At 40.5% G+C, this 17,107-nt stretch overlaps 1 protein-coding gene and 1 long non-coding RNA gene across 2 annotated transcripts in view; one reads left to right on the top strand and one right to left on the bottom strand.

The window, feature by feature from the left end:
• Positions 1–1,011: 1,011 nt before the first annotated feature.
• LOC131829499 (uncharacterized) lies at positions 1,012–5,702 on the top strand. Its single transcript, XR_009352874.1, has 3 exons — positions 1,012–1,285; positions 3,802–3,894; positions 5,571–5,702. It is a non-coding gene; the product is annotated as an uncharacterized LOC131829499 (long non-coding RNA).
• Positions 5,703–5,753: 51 nt separating this feature from the next.
• NUP42 (nucleoporin 42) overlaps positions 5,754–17,107 on the bottom strand; it is a 37,381-nt gene continuing 26,027 nt past the window's right edge. The window contains exon 7 of the mRNA XM_059171353.1: positions 5,754–5,854. Within this exon, the coding sequence (XP_059027336.1) occupies positions 5,769–5,854 (86 nt within the window). The 3' untranslated portion in view covers positions 5,754–5,768. The remainder of the gene's footprint in view (positions 5,855–17,107) is intronic.

Raw genomic sequence — 17,107 nt, 5'->3', positions numbered from 1 at the left:
ACAGCTCTGCTGTCGCCATCTTGAAAGTCTTAATTTTTAAACAAGGGGTCTTGTGTTTTCGTTTTCCATTCGGCCCACACATGATGTAGCCAGTCCTCATCCTGCCCCCAGCCAGGGAGCACACAGCACTGTGGTCTGGAAGAGCCACATCCTAAGCTGGTTCAGGGAGGCCTTCACTGAACCTGTTGATGCTGAAAGGTTTGCAGAACTGGCTCAGAGGTGCTATCTGACTGCTGCACCAGGCCCTCCAAAACCCACGCAGGGATTAAGCTAACCAGCTGAGATGTGTTCCCAAAGAGTGTAGTTTTGGTTCCCTGTAGCACTGGTTTCCAACGCTCGCTTTGGCCTGAGGCCCCCTCTGATTATGGATGTGGTACAAAACAGCCCTGTGAGGCCACTCCGGGGCATGCCAGACAAATTATTGAGGACCCCATTGGCCGCATCACACGTACACCAAAACCTTCTTTTTGGTCTCAGCACATGGGATGGTTAGCCTTCTCCTGAGCAGTAGTTTGTGTTCTATTTTTAGAAAAAATGGTAGGGTCGCCATGGACCAGTTATGTCACTGTTCCCTTCGCTGTCCTGCTGCGAGGAAGCTGAGCCACCCACCCGGCTACCACCGCTCTACATTGTAATGACAGGCCTCATTCTTGGCTCTACTTTATCTTTCCCGCCCCCATGTTCCTTTGGGCCCATTTTCCTCATCTATAGAGGTTTTATCTTACTGTATGTATTTTTATAAGTCCTTTCATACCCTGTCTAGAAAAAAGTTACAACTCAATAACTTAAATGACAACTGTTGAAATAAATCAAATCCTGTAAGATCAAGTGCCCTCTTCTCATAAAATTTCTTGAAGCTAAAAATATTTTTCTGGACCTGCTCACTTAAGCAGTATCATTCACAAGAACATTCTGGCACAACAATGACCCGGGTAGTCCCATGGAGTCATGGGATTTGCTGTGTGCAGGCCCGAGCCTGGTGCGGAAAGGCTGCCAGACCAACAAGCCCGTGACACTGAGTCAGCTGTTCGGGGCCCCCGGGGAGAAAATCACTACCACCCTCTTCCTCTTTCTCAAAAGTAAAACAAATCCAAATCAGCTCACTGGCCACTGACCAGATAAATGCCTAATGGCCTTCTTTGAGCGCCAGACACATTTAGTGCAGCAGGTGGGTTCTGCCTTGCTGCACCAGCCATGCAGGAAGGCGGTGCACAGGAAGCCAGCCACCGGGCTAACTGACCCGGCCTCTGGGAGCTTATTCACACTATCGATGGAGGAAGGACAGGTGAGGGTCAGGCATCACATTAGTGAGCTCTGATGAAACACCATGATGTTTTAGGCAGCATGAGGCAGACCAGGGTCCTCAGCTTCATTCCTGTATCACTTTCGGGGATTTTCTCATATCTTTGTACTTTATTTAAAAATATATATTTGGGGCGCCTGGGTGGCTCAGTGGGTTAAAGCCTCTGCCTTCGGCTCGGGTCGTGATCTCAGGGTTCTGGAATCGAGCCCCATGTCAGGCTCTCTGCTCAGCAGGGAGCCTGCTTCCCTTCCTCTCTCTCTGCCTGCCTCTCTGCCTACTTGTGATCCCTGTCAAATAAACAAATAAAATCTTTAAAATATATATTATATATAATATATATTTTATTTTATTTTATTTTTATTTATTTTTTTTTTTTTTAGAATTTTATTTATTTATTTGACATAGAGAGATCACAAGTAGGCAGAGAGGCAGGCAGAGAGAGAGGAAGGGAAGCAGGCCCCTGCGGAGCAGAGAGCCCGATGTGGGACTCGATCCCAGGACCCTGAGATCATGACCTGAGACGAAGGCAGTGGCTTAACCCACTGAGCCACCCAGGCGCCCTATAATATATATTTTAATTTACTTTTTTGAGAGAGAGCACGCACAAGCAGGGGGTGTGGCAGGAGAAGCAAGCTCCCCGCTGAGCAGGGACCCAACACTGGGCTTGATCCCAGGACCCTGGGATCATGACCTGAGCTGCAGGCAGACATTTAACCAACTGAGCCACCCAGGTGTCCTATATATGTGTACTTTTATTACAGTTTTTACTTGATATTTATCTTTGAATCTATGTCAATACTTTAATCTCCTCCTAAGTGATAGTACTCCAAATGTCGGATTTTGATATTCTAGTTTTGTTTTTTCTCTCTATAGAAAGACAATCTACTGTTACCTATTATAAAATAAATATAGGGTGCCTGGGTGGTTCAGTGGGTTAAAGGCCCTGCCTTCAGCCCAGGTCATGATCTCAGGGTCCTAGGATCGAGCCTTGAATTGGGCTCTCTGCTCAGCAGGGAGCCTGCTTCCTGCCCCCCCCCCCCACCGCCTCTCTGCCGACTTGTGATCTCTGTCAAATAAATAGATAAAATAAAATCTTATAAAAAATAAATATTGAAAACTTGTTGAAATAAAACGGATGTGTTCGTTTACCTTCTAAAGTCATCTCATGTACCCCCAGTGGTAGGCATGGCCCACCAGGGACACTCTGAAGGAGAAACTAAATCCAGGTCTCATAGGGCTGCCCAGAACAGCGTTGGCTTCGGTGGGATCTGGGGGGAGCAGAGAACCTGTACTTTAAGTGCCATATATACTTACAGATATTATTATAGACTTAAAAAAATTGGGCTTTGGGAAACCAAAATAATCACAAGTTAGGATCCATAACTTGTACACCTTCCCTGCCTCTGTATCGAGGCTTCTTTGGATAAAATTGTATTTAAGATAAATGTGTTTATTAATGCCAATAGTGCATGCAGCATTTGTGGATCCCTTTAGAAACAATGCTGGCAGTTACAGCAAGTTCTTTCTATATTTTAGAAGTAGTACTTGTTCATTCAGTTTACCAAGCCCCAGTAAAGGACAGTTTTGTTATGAAGTATCAGCAAATGTGGCCAGCAGGAAGACCGTATTCCAGGGTGGGCTGGGGCTTCCTCTGGGAGGCCCCGGGGAGCTGAGCACGCTAGAAGAGGGGTGAAAATCCCAACAAAGAGAGGCTGGAGAGAGAATATTTTAGGGCTGCATTTTCACTCCATGGTGGGCATGGGGGAGAGGGAGGAGGAAGAGGACCTCTATTGTAAGGGTTGGCAAATGGGGCCGGTGGTGTTTTGTCATGGCAGAGGTGAGGATGTGAAAGCAAAAGAGAAAAAAGTTGGAAAAATAAATTTCCTGCAAGGTCAAGTAAGAGAAATTTTATCAGCAACAAAACAAGGATGGGAAGTGTAATTGGGTATTAACTGGAGACCTGGTCAATGGCAGAGTTGGGAGATAGAACTTCAAAACTGAGACTAGCTGGCCAGGAGAGCTTTGGGATTATTATTATTATTATTATTATTATTTTTAAATTGGATCTCAGAAGCAGAAAGGACACACGACGTACTTCTGAGAGAAGCTGCGTTCGTTTAGCCAGAAGTGCTGATTCATGGCTTCAGGTTGGTGGGTTGGCATTGTGGGACACACAGGCCATTCCCCACAAAGCCCAAGGACCAAAACAGAGGCTGAGAAGTCAGGCATTGGTCTGGGGGCAAGGTCACCTCTTTGGGGTTGGAGGTTGGAGGGTCATGGTAGTGGCTCTTCCTATGGTTTTGGTCATAGCAGCAAAAGTAAAGAAATTGGAAATTTCAAGATTTTTGCCAATTCTTTTGAAGTGTTATGGTGGGAGCAGAGGCAGAGCAGATTAGGAGAAAGTTCCCCCATCACCTCTACCAAGTTGATTCAGAGAGATTAGAAGGTAAGTGGTGCTTTCACAGAAATTTGAAGTACTTTTTTCCTTCTAATTTTAGGGGAAGCTTCATAGAGCCCTTCTATTGACAGCTGGATTACATTTGGAGATCTGAAGACAATGAAGAAAATATCTAGACATTGCAGCCTCCAAGGTCCCCTCTCCCTTCCTCTTCCTTAGAGCGGTCACAGGAATATACATTGTGACATGGTGGTGGTGTGATGGAAAGTTCCTTAAAAGCATGAAAAGCACAAATCAGCAGTCATGTGCTTGAAGAGGTTGATAAAGAAAGAACTGTGTGATTTGAGTGTGTATGTTTGTGGGCAAGGTCCTAGAATGTGCATCTTGTGCAAGCCTGTGTTAGGAAATAGCTAGAAAACTCCAAATGTCCTTCAGAAAAGGAGAGGTGAAATAAATTATGACACATTCATGCAATGGAATATTGCACCACTGTTAAAAAGGAGGGGTTAGATCTTTGTTTCAGAGTTTGGTCAGATCATCAGAAGAGACTCTGCGTATTCAGTGACTGACCCAGGGTGGGCACATACCTTTGATCAGAGCCAGGGAGAGGCAGTGAGGATTTTGTTGGGAATCCTGGGAAGGTGCCCCTTTTTCTTCACTAACTCTCTAAGAGACATGGAGTCTGGAGCTGCTGCAGGAATGTGGTCAGTGGAAAAAGGGAGCCCAGACGCCTAACGGGTGCTGAGAACTTAGCAAGGACAGTTTCAGTGGAATAAGGGGTGAGACAAATTGAAAAGGGTTGAACAGTGAGGTGAGAATGGGTCAAGGAGGAGAGTGGTCAAGTGAAACAAGATTTGGAGAAATGTGACCTTTACAGGAAACAGAGAGCTTGGGTGGTGGTTTTGAAGACAAGGTCAAGAGCATTTTGCAATGGTTTTTCCCCAGCAGACAGGTGCTATAACATGTGTGATGTTTATGGGGGAGTCCGCAAAGGGGAAGAACAGGTGACTTAGGAGGAGAGTAGGCAATTGGTGGTGTCCCCATAGCATGTGTGAAGGGCAGGCTTTGGAGTACAGAAGAGAAGGACCACTGTCTTGTCTGAGGCTTCTAATTTCTCAGTGAAGGATGAAGAGGGTCATTTTTTGAGAGAGAAAAGACAGGTTTGATGGTGTAGAAAAGGTATAGAAAAACCAGGGGGCAGCTGGCTGGCTCAGTCAGTGGACCATGAGACTTGATCTCAGGGTGGCAAAGGGAGCCCCATGTTGAGTGTAGAGAGGAAGGAAGGAAGGAAGGAAGAAATGGAGGGAGGGAGGGAGGGAGGAGGAAACAAAGAAACAGAGAGGAGAGAAAGAAAGGGAGAAAAGCTTAGGTGGGAGCAGTGGATGAGCTGCCTGGAGGAACTTTGTGGCTTTCTGTTTAAGGTCATGACTTCGCATCATAGCTTTCCATAGCAGCCCCACAGCTCTGCGTGTGTGCTCGTCATGGCAGACAGCCTCCCAGGTCTCAGGCTGCCAGGAAAGTGCCTGGAGGAAGGGATATGGAGGAGTTGCAGTTATGGACCTTCAAGAGTGGTTGGACTGATGTGCTGTGGACTCTAAGCTAGAAGAAGAAACAGATGAGGCCAGGAGGCGCCACAGTCACTTGGGGATAGACCCCCCACCCCCCATAGTTTCATTTTCCTTTCCCATTTGTCCATTTCCATCTCAAATTTGGCTTGTTAGAAGCTGCTTGGCTGGCGAGAAAGCTGGAGCCATTTCTTAGAACCACCTCTCTCTACTTCTGCCCCCATGGGTGAGCTAGGTAGTAATTTCCATTAATAATTTTTTTTCTGTGTGTTTTGATGAGATACGTCTCTCTGGTCAATGAAAGACTTGTACATTCAGCCATCAAACATCATGGAAGCCTATCTAAAGGACAGATGACAGCTTCAGAACACTTGGAAATCCTCATCTTTCTAATTTTGATGGAAAAAAACCCAACAAGATCTGCAGCGTTGTCCATGCAGTAGTGGTCCAGGAGGCTCCCTGGAAGGGATTGATGGGAACATTGCTGATCTAGACCCCAGTCCTAATTGCTCTTATTGCTGTATATATTCATGACAATAAATTCACTACCTTTGAAATGTAAGTAGGCTATGTCTTCTGTTTCAGGACCTACATGGTGAGGAGGATGGAAGGACAGGAGGGGATTAATCAGTAAGACATTTCAACGATCAATCTAATGAAGTCTATTAAAATAAAAACTATTTAAAAATAAATAAATTAAAAACTACCCATATTTTCAACTCAGCATTTCCACTTTTAAAAAACATTCGCACAATAGTGAAAAGATATATGTTCTAGTATATCCTATTGAAGCATTGTTGGCCATGACTAGAGGCATAGTTAAATAAATTAAGCAATGGACATACAATGGAATCCTCCCTTTAAAAACAGTGAGGGGCATCTGGGTGGCTCAGTGGGTTAAAGCCTCTGCCTTCGGCTCAGGTCATGATCTCAGGGTCCTGGGATTGAGCCCCACATAGGGTTCTCTGCTCAGCGGGGAGCCTGCTTCCCCCCCCCCCCCCACCTCTCTCTGCCTGCCTCTCTGCCTACTTGTGACATTGGTCAAGTAAATAAATAAAATCTTTTTTTTTTTTTTTTTTAATTAGAAACAGTGAGGTAAACCTATACATGCTGATTTGGAAGATTCTTCAAAACATTTTGTTAGGTGACAAGATGAAACATAGTATGATAACACTGATAATAACTATTAGAATGTGTATAAAGATGAAAATGAGAGAATCATGCACAATAATGTTAAAGACAATGCCATTGGGAGGGTGGAGAATAATTTTCATTTTATGAGTTTCTATGTGGCTTAAATTCTCTGTCATGACCAAGCATTATTTTTCTCACTAATGGAATTACTAAGCATAATTTCCCTGCTAAGGATGTTATATTCATTACTGATCCACACAGTCACTGGGTGGGGGATAGTGCCTGTTCTGCAGATAAAAGGATTGGAAAAGTTAACCTGCCCAAGTTCTCCCAGTAAGTAAAGATTCTTTATCGAAAGAGACAAAGAAGCTTTTCAAACTCTATATAATGAAGTTAATATAATCTTCCTGGACTCAGCTGATTTCTGTTTAGAGGGTTACTTCTTACTGCTTTGATTATTTCTTCTTCCACTGTGATTTCACTTCTGTCTCAAAACTATTAAAATTCTGGGACGCCTGGGTGGCTCAGTTGGTTAAGCAGCTGCCTTCGGCTCAGGTCATGATCCCGGCGTCCTGGGATGGAGTCCCGCATCGGGCTCCTTGCTCGGCGGGGAGCCTGCTTCCCCCTCTGCCTCTGCCTGCCATTCTGTCTGCCTGTGCTCGCTCTCTCCCCCCCCCTCTCTCTGATAAATAAATAAAATCTTTAAAGAAAAAAACTATTAAAATTCTTTTCCTCTGGGAAATTATCACAGGCTGATGCTGGCTTTTCATGAACTGTACTCCAGCATTGTGATGTCCTCATTGCAGTGACTTTTTATACATGTTACCATCTGAATTTGCATAGATGACTTGATTCTTGTTCATCTTCATCGTGATGATGACCTTGTTGAGAGACTTGACACTTTGTTTGGAACTTTCCATAATCCTTCAGGGTCGTTTCCAAACCTGCTCAGTAGGCCTAGGACTGAATCTATGGTAGTGTAACATTTGCACTTGGTGGGTCCTTAATATCAGAAAGCAACAGTTCCAATAAACCAGGCAATCTTTTTCTTATACAAGACTATGTTTCCTCTACTGAATTCTGTGAATGTTCCTGAGTTGGGTAGCTTCTGGGTTAATAAATAATTCCAGTAATGTCTTCTCTTGACCTTTTTTCTCCTGATGGAAAGGAAATGTGAGTCATGCAGTCACTAGAAGGTTTTCCAAGTGTAGGGACACCTGGGTGGCTCAGTTGGTTGAGCATCTGCTTTGGCTCAGGTCATGATCTCAGGGTCCTGGGACTGAGTTCTGGGTTGGGCTCCCTGCTCAGTGGGAGAGTCTGCTTCTCCCTCTGCCTGTTGCTCCCCACTGTGTGTGCTCTTTTTCTCTGATAAAAATAAATAAATAAATAAATAAATAAATAAAATCTTTAAAAAAAAAGTTTCCCAAGTGGAAAAATCTTGACAAGTACTATGTCAAAGGAAACATTAATGGCAGAGAATCCTCTATGCATCTGCTTCACTGCGGACAGGATTGAATACTGTTTATATTATAAATGACAAGGAAACAAGACGAGACTTCCTGCTGCCTGATGGCATGAGGTTGAGAAAAGACCATCAAAACCTGGTTAACATAGGGAGTCTAGATTATCTTTCTTGTCTGTTTTAAGTAGAGAGACAAACTAGTGAATCAGGTATAATTTTCATTTTGCTCCACAAATATTTGACTGTAAACCCTTAACATTTCAACAGCATGGTAGCAAAAATTACATTGTCCATATCCACGGTCTGATCCCTGGTTTTCTTCTCTGGGCTTCAGTATTTGAAGGCAAGCTTCACCAGAGTGGCATATTTAATCCAAAAGACTTGGATACAATTTGACAAACTAGTTGATTCATAGCATCACTTCAGAAATCTAAAAGCTACTTGATAATACACAATTTAGGGTGGGAAAGAAGGCATTTCTTTTTTTTTTTTTAATGAAATCTTTACAAATGTTTAAACTTATTTCAAGTCTATGGAAAAGTGTAGAAAATAACATCCTGGATAACTATGTACTCATCATCCACTCTATTAAATGTTTCCACTGTTGTATTAAGTTCAGATTAAATGTCACAGAGATAAAGTGCCCTGCATATGCGTCCAAAATCTCATTATTTTTATTCCCTCCCTAAGCAAACTCTATTCTGAATTTGGTGTTTGTCATTCTCATGTTGTCATTTCCTTACTATGTTTATATATTCAAAAATAATATATAATATTATTTTGCATTTTGTACTTTAAATGGTATACCATAGATATCAGTTTGCACCTGTATTTTTTTAGTTGTTTATACATGTAACTCAAATTATTGTATAGATATGTCCTCTTTTACCAAATACCTGTTATCCTGCAGATGGACTTGTTGTTTTCAATGTCTTCCTACCACAGACAATACTCTGTATTGATTTGCTCAAGTTTTTTTCCCACATACAATTGTTTCTCTTATATTCATGTGCATTCAATCATCTGGCAAATCTTGTTAGCAGGAAAACTCTGATACAGTAGGTTTGAGAAGGGGCCTGAGATTCTGCATTTGCATTAAGTTTCCAGGTGGTATCCATGCTGCTGGTCCTAGGACCAAACTTAGAAGAGCAATGGTCTTATGGGGGAGTGGAACTACTAGGTTGTAAGAGATGTGTATCTTCAACATTTCTAGATATTGCAAATTGCTCTCTCAAGTGCTTGCACCAATCCACACTCGTGTTAACAGCTCACAGTGTCTCCACGATATTGTATCTTTTTCAACACCTGTTTTCATCAGACTTTGATTTCTGCCAATTTGGTGGGCGTGAAGTCGTATCTTGTTGTATTGTCTTTCATGAATATTTTTGAAGTTGGACCATTTGAGTTTCTTTTTCTGTAATAATTCTCAACATAAACTAATATTTGGAACAAAGAAGATGTCTTCATTAATCTGTTTCATATTTTAAACATCCTTCTTACAAGATTCCTTCACTTTTTTCTTAAGAGACTCTTTTTTTTTTTTTTTAAAGATTTTATTTATTTGATAGACAGAGATCACAAGTAGGCAGAGAGGCAGGCAGAGAGAGGGAAGCAGGCTCCCTGCTGAGCAGAGACCCTGGGACCATGACCTGAGCCGAAAGGTCGCTTTTACCCACTGAGCCACCCAGGTGCCCCAAGGCATGCACTTCTAAGTCCTGCATTTGAATTCCAATTTAACCAGTGACTAGTTGGGTGACCTTGGATAGGTCATTTTCTCACTTAGAAAATGAGGATCATGATAATAGCACCTAGATCATATGGTTGTGAGGATTAAATTAGCTAACAGATGTAAAGTACTTAAGACATAGAAACATTGCAAAAGATCATAAAAACTAGAGCTATCAGAGGTGACATTAGCAAGATGGTAGAATAGGAAGCCCTCCACCCTCCTTCCCCCTTGGAGACACAGATTTAACTGCAATGCGTGGACCAATCTGGAGCCCAGTCAAGAGTTCCTGCACTCCAGGTGAGTGCAAAGCCAACCACTTTAAAGCCTGGTAGTAAAGTTCATAGTGATTTCTTTTGCCAGAGCTCTCCCTCTGACCCAGTGAGTGCTACCGGGAGGAAACACTTAACTCCCATCTTCTCCCTGTGGATGAAATGTATGCCCAACACTCTTTTAGGTGGATTGTTGAAGGGACTGGTTTACATCTTGTCTGACAACCAGGAGTCTGGTTGGGAGCTTGGCCTGCAAGATCAAAGTGATTGGCATGAACAAGAGTCTGCAGTACCATGGATAGGCACTAGGTGGCTCTCCATTGCCACGGCATACTACAGCACCAGTGAGGTCACTGCACACAGGCAGGTATTGATGGGGAGTACTGAGTAGAAACAGGCAAACTCTTCAGTCAGGTTACACACAAGCCCCAAAAGGACACACTCCCCAGAAAAGGCTTGTGAAATCTCCAGAATCTCTAGCAGCACTGAATTGAGAATGTCATTCCAGTACAAAACCAGACTATAATGTTGGGGAGGGATGGCTGATTTCAAATGCCCAAATCCCAACAGCAGAGAACAAGACATACAAAGAAATAGGGAAATGTGGCCCCTTTAAAAGAAAAATTAGGGGCGCCTGGGTGGCTCAGTGGGTTAAAACCTCTGCCTTCGGCTCAGGTCATGATCTCGGGGTCCTGGGATCAAGCCCCGAATCTGGCTCTCTGTTCAGCAGGGAGCCTGCTTCCCTTCCTCTACCTCTGCCTGCCTCTCTGTCTACTTGTGATCTCTGTCTGTCAGATAAATAAACGCAATCTTTAAAAAAAAAAAAAAAAAGAAAGAAAAATTAAATTTTCTGAAACCGACCCTAAATAAATGGAGACTTACGAGCTACCAAAGAATTTGAAATTGCCATCATATATGCTCAATGAGGGGCACGTGGGTGGCTCAGTTGGTTGGGCCTCTGCCTTTGGCTCAGGTCATGATCTCAGGGTCCTGGGATCGAACCCCATATTGGGCTCTCTGCTCAGCAGGGAGCCTGCTTCACCCCCAACGCCCCCTTGCCTCTCTGCCTACTTGTGATCTCTCTCTCTGTCAAATAAATAAATAAAATATTTTTTAAAAATTTAAAAAATGCTCAACAAATGAAAAAAAGCATAGATAGACAACCAAACAAAATCAGGAAAATAATACATGAGCAAAATGAGAGTATCAATGATAAGAAAGAACTATGAAGAAGAACCAAACAGAACTTCTGAAAATGAAAACAATAATAATTGCACTGAAAAATTCACTATTCAATGTCAGACTTGACAAATCAGAAGAAAGGACCAGTGAACTAACTCAAAGACAGGACTTTAAAAGTTACTTAGGCAGAGGAGCAAACAGAAAAAATACTGAAAAAAGATGAAGAGAGCCTAAGTGACTTATGGGACACCAGAAAGCAGAACAACATATACATTATGGAAGTCTCAGCAGAAAAAGAAAGAGAGAAAGGAGCACAGAGCCTAGCTGAAGAATAACTAATGGCCTTATATTCCCTCAATCTGAGACTAGAAATGGACATACAAATTCATGAAATTCAAAAAGCTCCAACTAAGATAAATCTGAAGGTAATTACTCCAAGGCATTTCATAATCAAACTGTCAAAATTCACCAAAAGAATCTTGAAAGCAGAAAGAGAAAAGTGACTTGTAATGTACAAGGGAGCTCCTATTAGATTATCAAAAGATTTATCAGCAGAAACATTGTGGGCTAGAAGGGAGTATGATGATATATTAAAAATACTGAAAGAAACAAGGGCCAACCAAGAATACAACATCCAGCAAAACTATCCTTCAAAAACAAAAGAGAAATTTAGATTTTTCCAGATAAAAGCTGAGGGTTTCTCATCACTAGACCTGCCCTATAAGAAATGCTGATGGGGGGCGCCTGGGTGGCTCAGTGGGTTAAGCCACTGCCTTCGGCTCAGGTCATGATCCCAGGGTCCTGGGATCGAGTCCCGCATCGGGCTCTCTGCTCAGAGGGGAGCCTGCTTCCTCCTCTCTCTCTCTGACTGCCTCTCTGCCTACTTGTGATCTCTCTCTGTCAAATAAATAAATAAATTCTAAAAAAAAAAAAAAAAGAAATGCTGATGGGTTGGGTTCTTTCCCTTGGAGCAGATGGCAGACGTCGTGGCTTGTGCAGCCCTGGCCAATATTAAGTATCAAGATCTTCAGGGTAAGGGGCGCCTGGGTGGCTCAGTGGGTTAAAGCCTTTGCCTTCAGTTCAGGTCATGATCCCAGGGTTCTGGGATAGAGTCCCTCTTTGGGCTTTCTGCCGTGTGGGGAGCCTGCTTCCTCCTCTAGCTCTGCCTGCCTCTCTGACTACTTGTAATCTCTGTCAAATGAATAAATAAAATCTTAAAAAAAAAAAAAAAAGATCTTCAGGGTAAGGAAGAGGAACTGTTGAAATAGCTGGACAACAGGAAGGTAAAGTTATCACAGCTGCATGTCTCCAATGTGACAGGCAGAATGGCATCCAAGCTGTCCAAGATCCAAGTTGTTCACAAATCCATCATCTGTGCTCTCACCACATTAACTAGGAATCTAGTTTTTTTTTTTTAAGATTTTGTTTATTTATTTGACAGACAGACATTATATGTAGGCAGAGAGGCAGTTATTAACTAGCTAACTAATTCTAGTTAACTAGAATCTAGGAAAATTATACAAGGGCAAGTAGTAAAGCCCCTGGAAATGTGGCCCAAGAAAACGTGTGCCATGTGCTGCTGGCTCAACAAACATGAGGAAAACCTGAAGATTAAGAAGTAGCAGTGGAAGAAAATTTTGTGCCCACTGTGGATGTATGCGGTCAGAGACTGAGCACAGCAGGTCCATAAACTGGCTGTGAATAAAAAGGAATGCTGAAGGGAGTCTTTCAAGTTGAAGTGAAAGGATGATAAACAGCAACCAAAACCATACAAAAAACTCCTGTAGTAAAAAAAATATATAAATATAAAAATACAAAATACATAACTCCTGTGGTAAAGGTAAATATATAAATGTGTAATTATGTAGTGTTATAATGTAGGGAATATATCACTTTCTAGTATAGAATTTTAAAAACAAATGCACAAAAAGTAATTATATATAAATATGTGCTAAAGGATATGATATAAAAAGAGGTAATTTGCATTTCATAACAAAGTGGGGGTACAGAGTTTATGTAAAGGGGCAGAGTTTTTTTTTTTTAGATTTTATTTATTTATTTGACAGAGAGAAATCACAAGTAGATGGAGAGGCAGGCAGAGAGAGAGAGAGGGAAGCAGGCTCCCCGCTGAGCAGAGAGCCCAATGTGGGACTCGATCCCAGGACCCCAAGATCATGACCTGAGCCGAAGGCAGCGGCCTAACCCACTGAGCCACCCAGGCGCCCCAAGGGGCAGAGTTTTTATACGCAATTGAAGTTAAGCTGTTAATGGCTTAAAATATATTGTTACAACTGTAAGATGTTTTATGTAATTGCAATGATAACCACAAGGAAACTATAGAATATACACAGAGGGAAAATGAGAAGGGAATAAAAATATGTCATTACAAAAAAAAATTAAAAATGAATGAAATATAAGATAAGGTAGTAGGAAGAAAAGAAGGACAAAGGAGCTATAAGATATACAGAAAACGATGAACAAATGGCAATAGTAAGTCCTTCCTTGTCAGCAATTACCTTATAGGTAAATGGATTTTAAATGTACCAACTGAAAGACACAGATTGGTTGAATGGATAAAAAACAAGATCCAATTAATATAATGTCTACAAGAGATTCATTTTAGATCTAAAGACACACATAGGTTAAAAGTGAAAGCGTGAAAAAGACATTTTATGCAAACAGGAACCTGAAAAGAGGAGAGGAGGTCATATTTAGTTAAAATAGACTTTAAGACAAAAACTGTCACATGAGACAAAGAAGAACATTATATAATGATAACAGGGTCAATTCACCAGGAAGATACAACAATTATAAAATATGTACCTAATATTAGGGCTCCCAGATATAGGAAGTAAACACTGACAGAGCTGAAGGGAGAAAATAGACAGCATAACAGTAGTTGTAGGAGACTTCAATACTCTGCTTTCATTTATGGCTAGAATAACCAGACAGAAGAAAATAGAAGAATTGAACAACACTATATATAGACCAATTAAACTTAAGAGACATGTATAGAACACTTAACCCAACAGTATAATACATATTTTTCTGAAGTGCACATGGACATTCTCTAGGGTAGACCACAGATTAGGTCATAAAATAAATCTTTTTTTTAAAGATTTTATTTATTTATTTGACGGACAGAGATCACAAGTAGGCAGAGAAGCAGGCAGAGAGAGAGAGAGAGAGAGAGAGGGAAGCAGGCTCCCTGCTGAGCAGAGAGCCCATTGCAGGACTCTATTCCAGGACCCTGAGATCATGACCTGAGCTGAGGGCAGAGGCTTTAACCCACTGAGCCACCCAGGTGCCCATAAAATAAGTCTTAACAAATTTAAGAAGACTGAAATTACACAAAGTATCTTCTCTGACCACAATGCAATAAAACTAGAAAATAGTAAAAGAAGGAAAATCCACAAATATGTGGATTAAATTAAACAACACGCTCTTAACCAATGGGTTAAAGAAGAAATCACAAAGGAACTTAGAAAATATCTAGAGACAAAAGAAAACAAATACAATACACCAAAGCTTATGGGATGCAACAAAAGCAATACTAAGAGGAAATTTTACAGTGGTAAGTGCTTACATCAAAAGAGATCTCAAATCCATAATCTAACTTTATACCTTGAGGAGACAAAAAAAGAACAACTAAACCCCAACTTTGAAGGAAAGAAATAATGAAGATTAGAGCAGAGGTAAATGAAATAAAAGAACAGAAAAGCAATTTAAAAAAATCAACAAAATCAAGAGTTGGTGTGTTATGGACTGAATATATAAAAAATTATATATATATATATTTTATTATATTTTAATATATTTTTAATAGATAAAAAATCATGTATTAAAGCCCTAATCTGCAGTGTGATAGAATTTGGTGGTGGCCCTTGAGGGATAATTGGGTTTAGATGAAATCTTGAGGGTCAGAACCTCATGTTGGGATTAATGCCCATATAACAATCTCTATCTTCATGCACATGCACCAAGAAAAGGCTGTGTGACCACACAGCAAGAAGACAGCTATCTGCAAGCCAAGTAGAAGGTTCTCACCAGCACCTAACCATGCTGGCAGCCTGATCTCAGACTTTCTGCCTCCAGAACTGTGAGAAATAAATACCCTTTTTTAAGCCACCCAGTCTATGACATTTTATGGTAGCTTGAGCAGACTAAGACACTGTTTTTTGAAAAGATTGACAAAATTGACAATGCCCTAGTTAGACTAACAAAAAGAGGCAGAAGATTGAAATAACTAAAACTAGAATGGAAACAGTGCATATTGTAATTAATATCACAGAAATTAAAAGGATTATAAGAGACTACTATGAACAATTCTATAATAATAAATTGGATAACCTAGAAGAATTATATAAATTCCCAGAAATGTACAACCTACTAAGGCAGAAGCATAAAGAAATAAAAAATCTGAACAGACCTATAACTGGTAAGGAAATTGAAGTAGTAATCAAACATCTCCCAACCAGGACCAGATGACTTACTGAAAGATTATACCAAACATTTGAAGAATTAACACCTATCCTCCTCACAATCTTCCCAAGAATTGAAGAAGAAACACTTCCAAACTCATTCTGTAAAGCCAGTATTATTCTGATACCAAAACTAGATGAAGACATAAGAGAATAAAACTGTAGAAAAATATTCCTAATGAGTAACAATGTAAAAATTCTCAACAAAATACTAGTAAGCTGAACTAAACAGCACACTAAAAGGATTATATATCATGATCAAATGGGATTTGCACCTAGAATGCAAGGATGGTTCAACAATTAAAAAAAATAAATCAATATAACACACCACATTAACAAATGTAGGACAAAGTCCACATGATTATCTCAGTTGATGCAGAAAAACACTTGACAAAATATAACACTTTCATTAAAAAAGCACTCAACAGACTAGGAATAGAAGCAAACTGCCTTAACATTAAATACATATATAAATGAAAACCCCACAGCTAACATTATACTCAACTCTGAAAGGCTGAAAGTTTTTCCTCTAAGATCAGAAATAAGGCAGATGCCTCCTTTGACCACTACTATTCAAAAGACTACTAGAATTCTTAGCCAGAGAGCAATTAGGCAAGAGAAAGAAATTAAAAAGCATCTAAATTGAAAAGGAAAAAAACAAAATTATCTCTATTCACAGATTATATGATCTTATACGTACTAAACCTTAAAGACTCAATACACACAAACTGCTACAATTAATAATTTTAGCAAAGTAGCAGGATACAAAATCAACATACAAAAATCAGTTAAATTTTATACACTACCAGTAATTAATCCAAAAAGGAAATAAAGAAGATAACCCCATTTAGTATAGCATCAAAATGGGTAAAATATTTAGGAATAAACATAACCAAGGAGGTGAAAGACTTATATTCTGAAATCTATAAAGCAGGGGTGCCTGGGGGCTCAGTGGGTTAAAGCCTCTGCCTTTGGCTTGGGTCATGATCCCAAGATCCTGGGATCGAGCCCCACATTGGACTCTCTGCTCAGCAGGGAGCCTGCTTCCCTTGCTCTCTCTCTCTGCCTGCCTCTCTGCCTACTTGTGATCTCTGTCAAATAAATAAATAAAATCTTTAAAAAAAGAAAACTATAAAATATTGCTAAAAAAAAAAAAAAGAGAGAGAGAAAACACAAATGAATGGAGATATCCTGTGCTTATGGATCGGGAGACTTAATATTGTCAAAATATGCATACTATCCAAAATGATGTAAAGATTCTGCACAATCCATATTGAACACCAATCCTTTCTTTTTTTTCAGAAGTAGAAGAAAAGGTCCTAAATTTATACAGAATCTTAAAATATCCCAAGTCTCCAAAACAATCTTGAAAAAGACGAACAAAATTGACAGCCTCAAAATTCCTGATTTCAAAACAAAATACAATGAAACATTAATTAAGATAGTGTGGTACTGATATAAAGGCAGATGTATAGACCAACAGAACAGAATAGAGCCCAGAAACAAACCTGTGCATATATACCCTAATAATTTTTGGCAAAGGTGCCAAGACTAGAAAATGGATAAAGGACAGTCTCTTCAACA

Source organism: Mustela lutreola, chromosome 4 (genome assembly GCF_030435805.1).
Source record: "Mustela lutreola isolate mMusLut2 chromosome 4, mMusLut2.pri, whole genome shotgun sequence".
Taxonomy (NCBI): domain Eukaryota; kingdom Metazoa; phylum Chordata; class Mammalia; order Carnivora; family Mustelidae; genus Mustela; species Mustela lutreola.
This window is presented reverse-complemented; position numbering and strand designations above follow the sequence as displayed.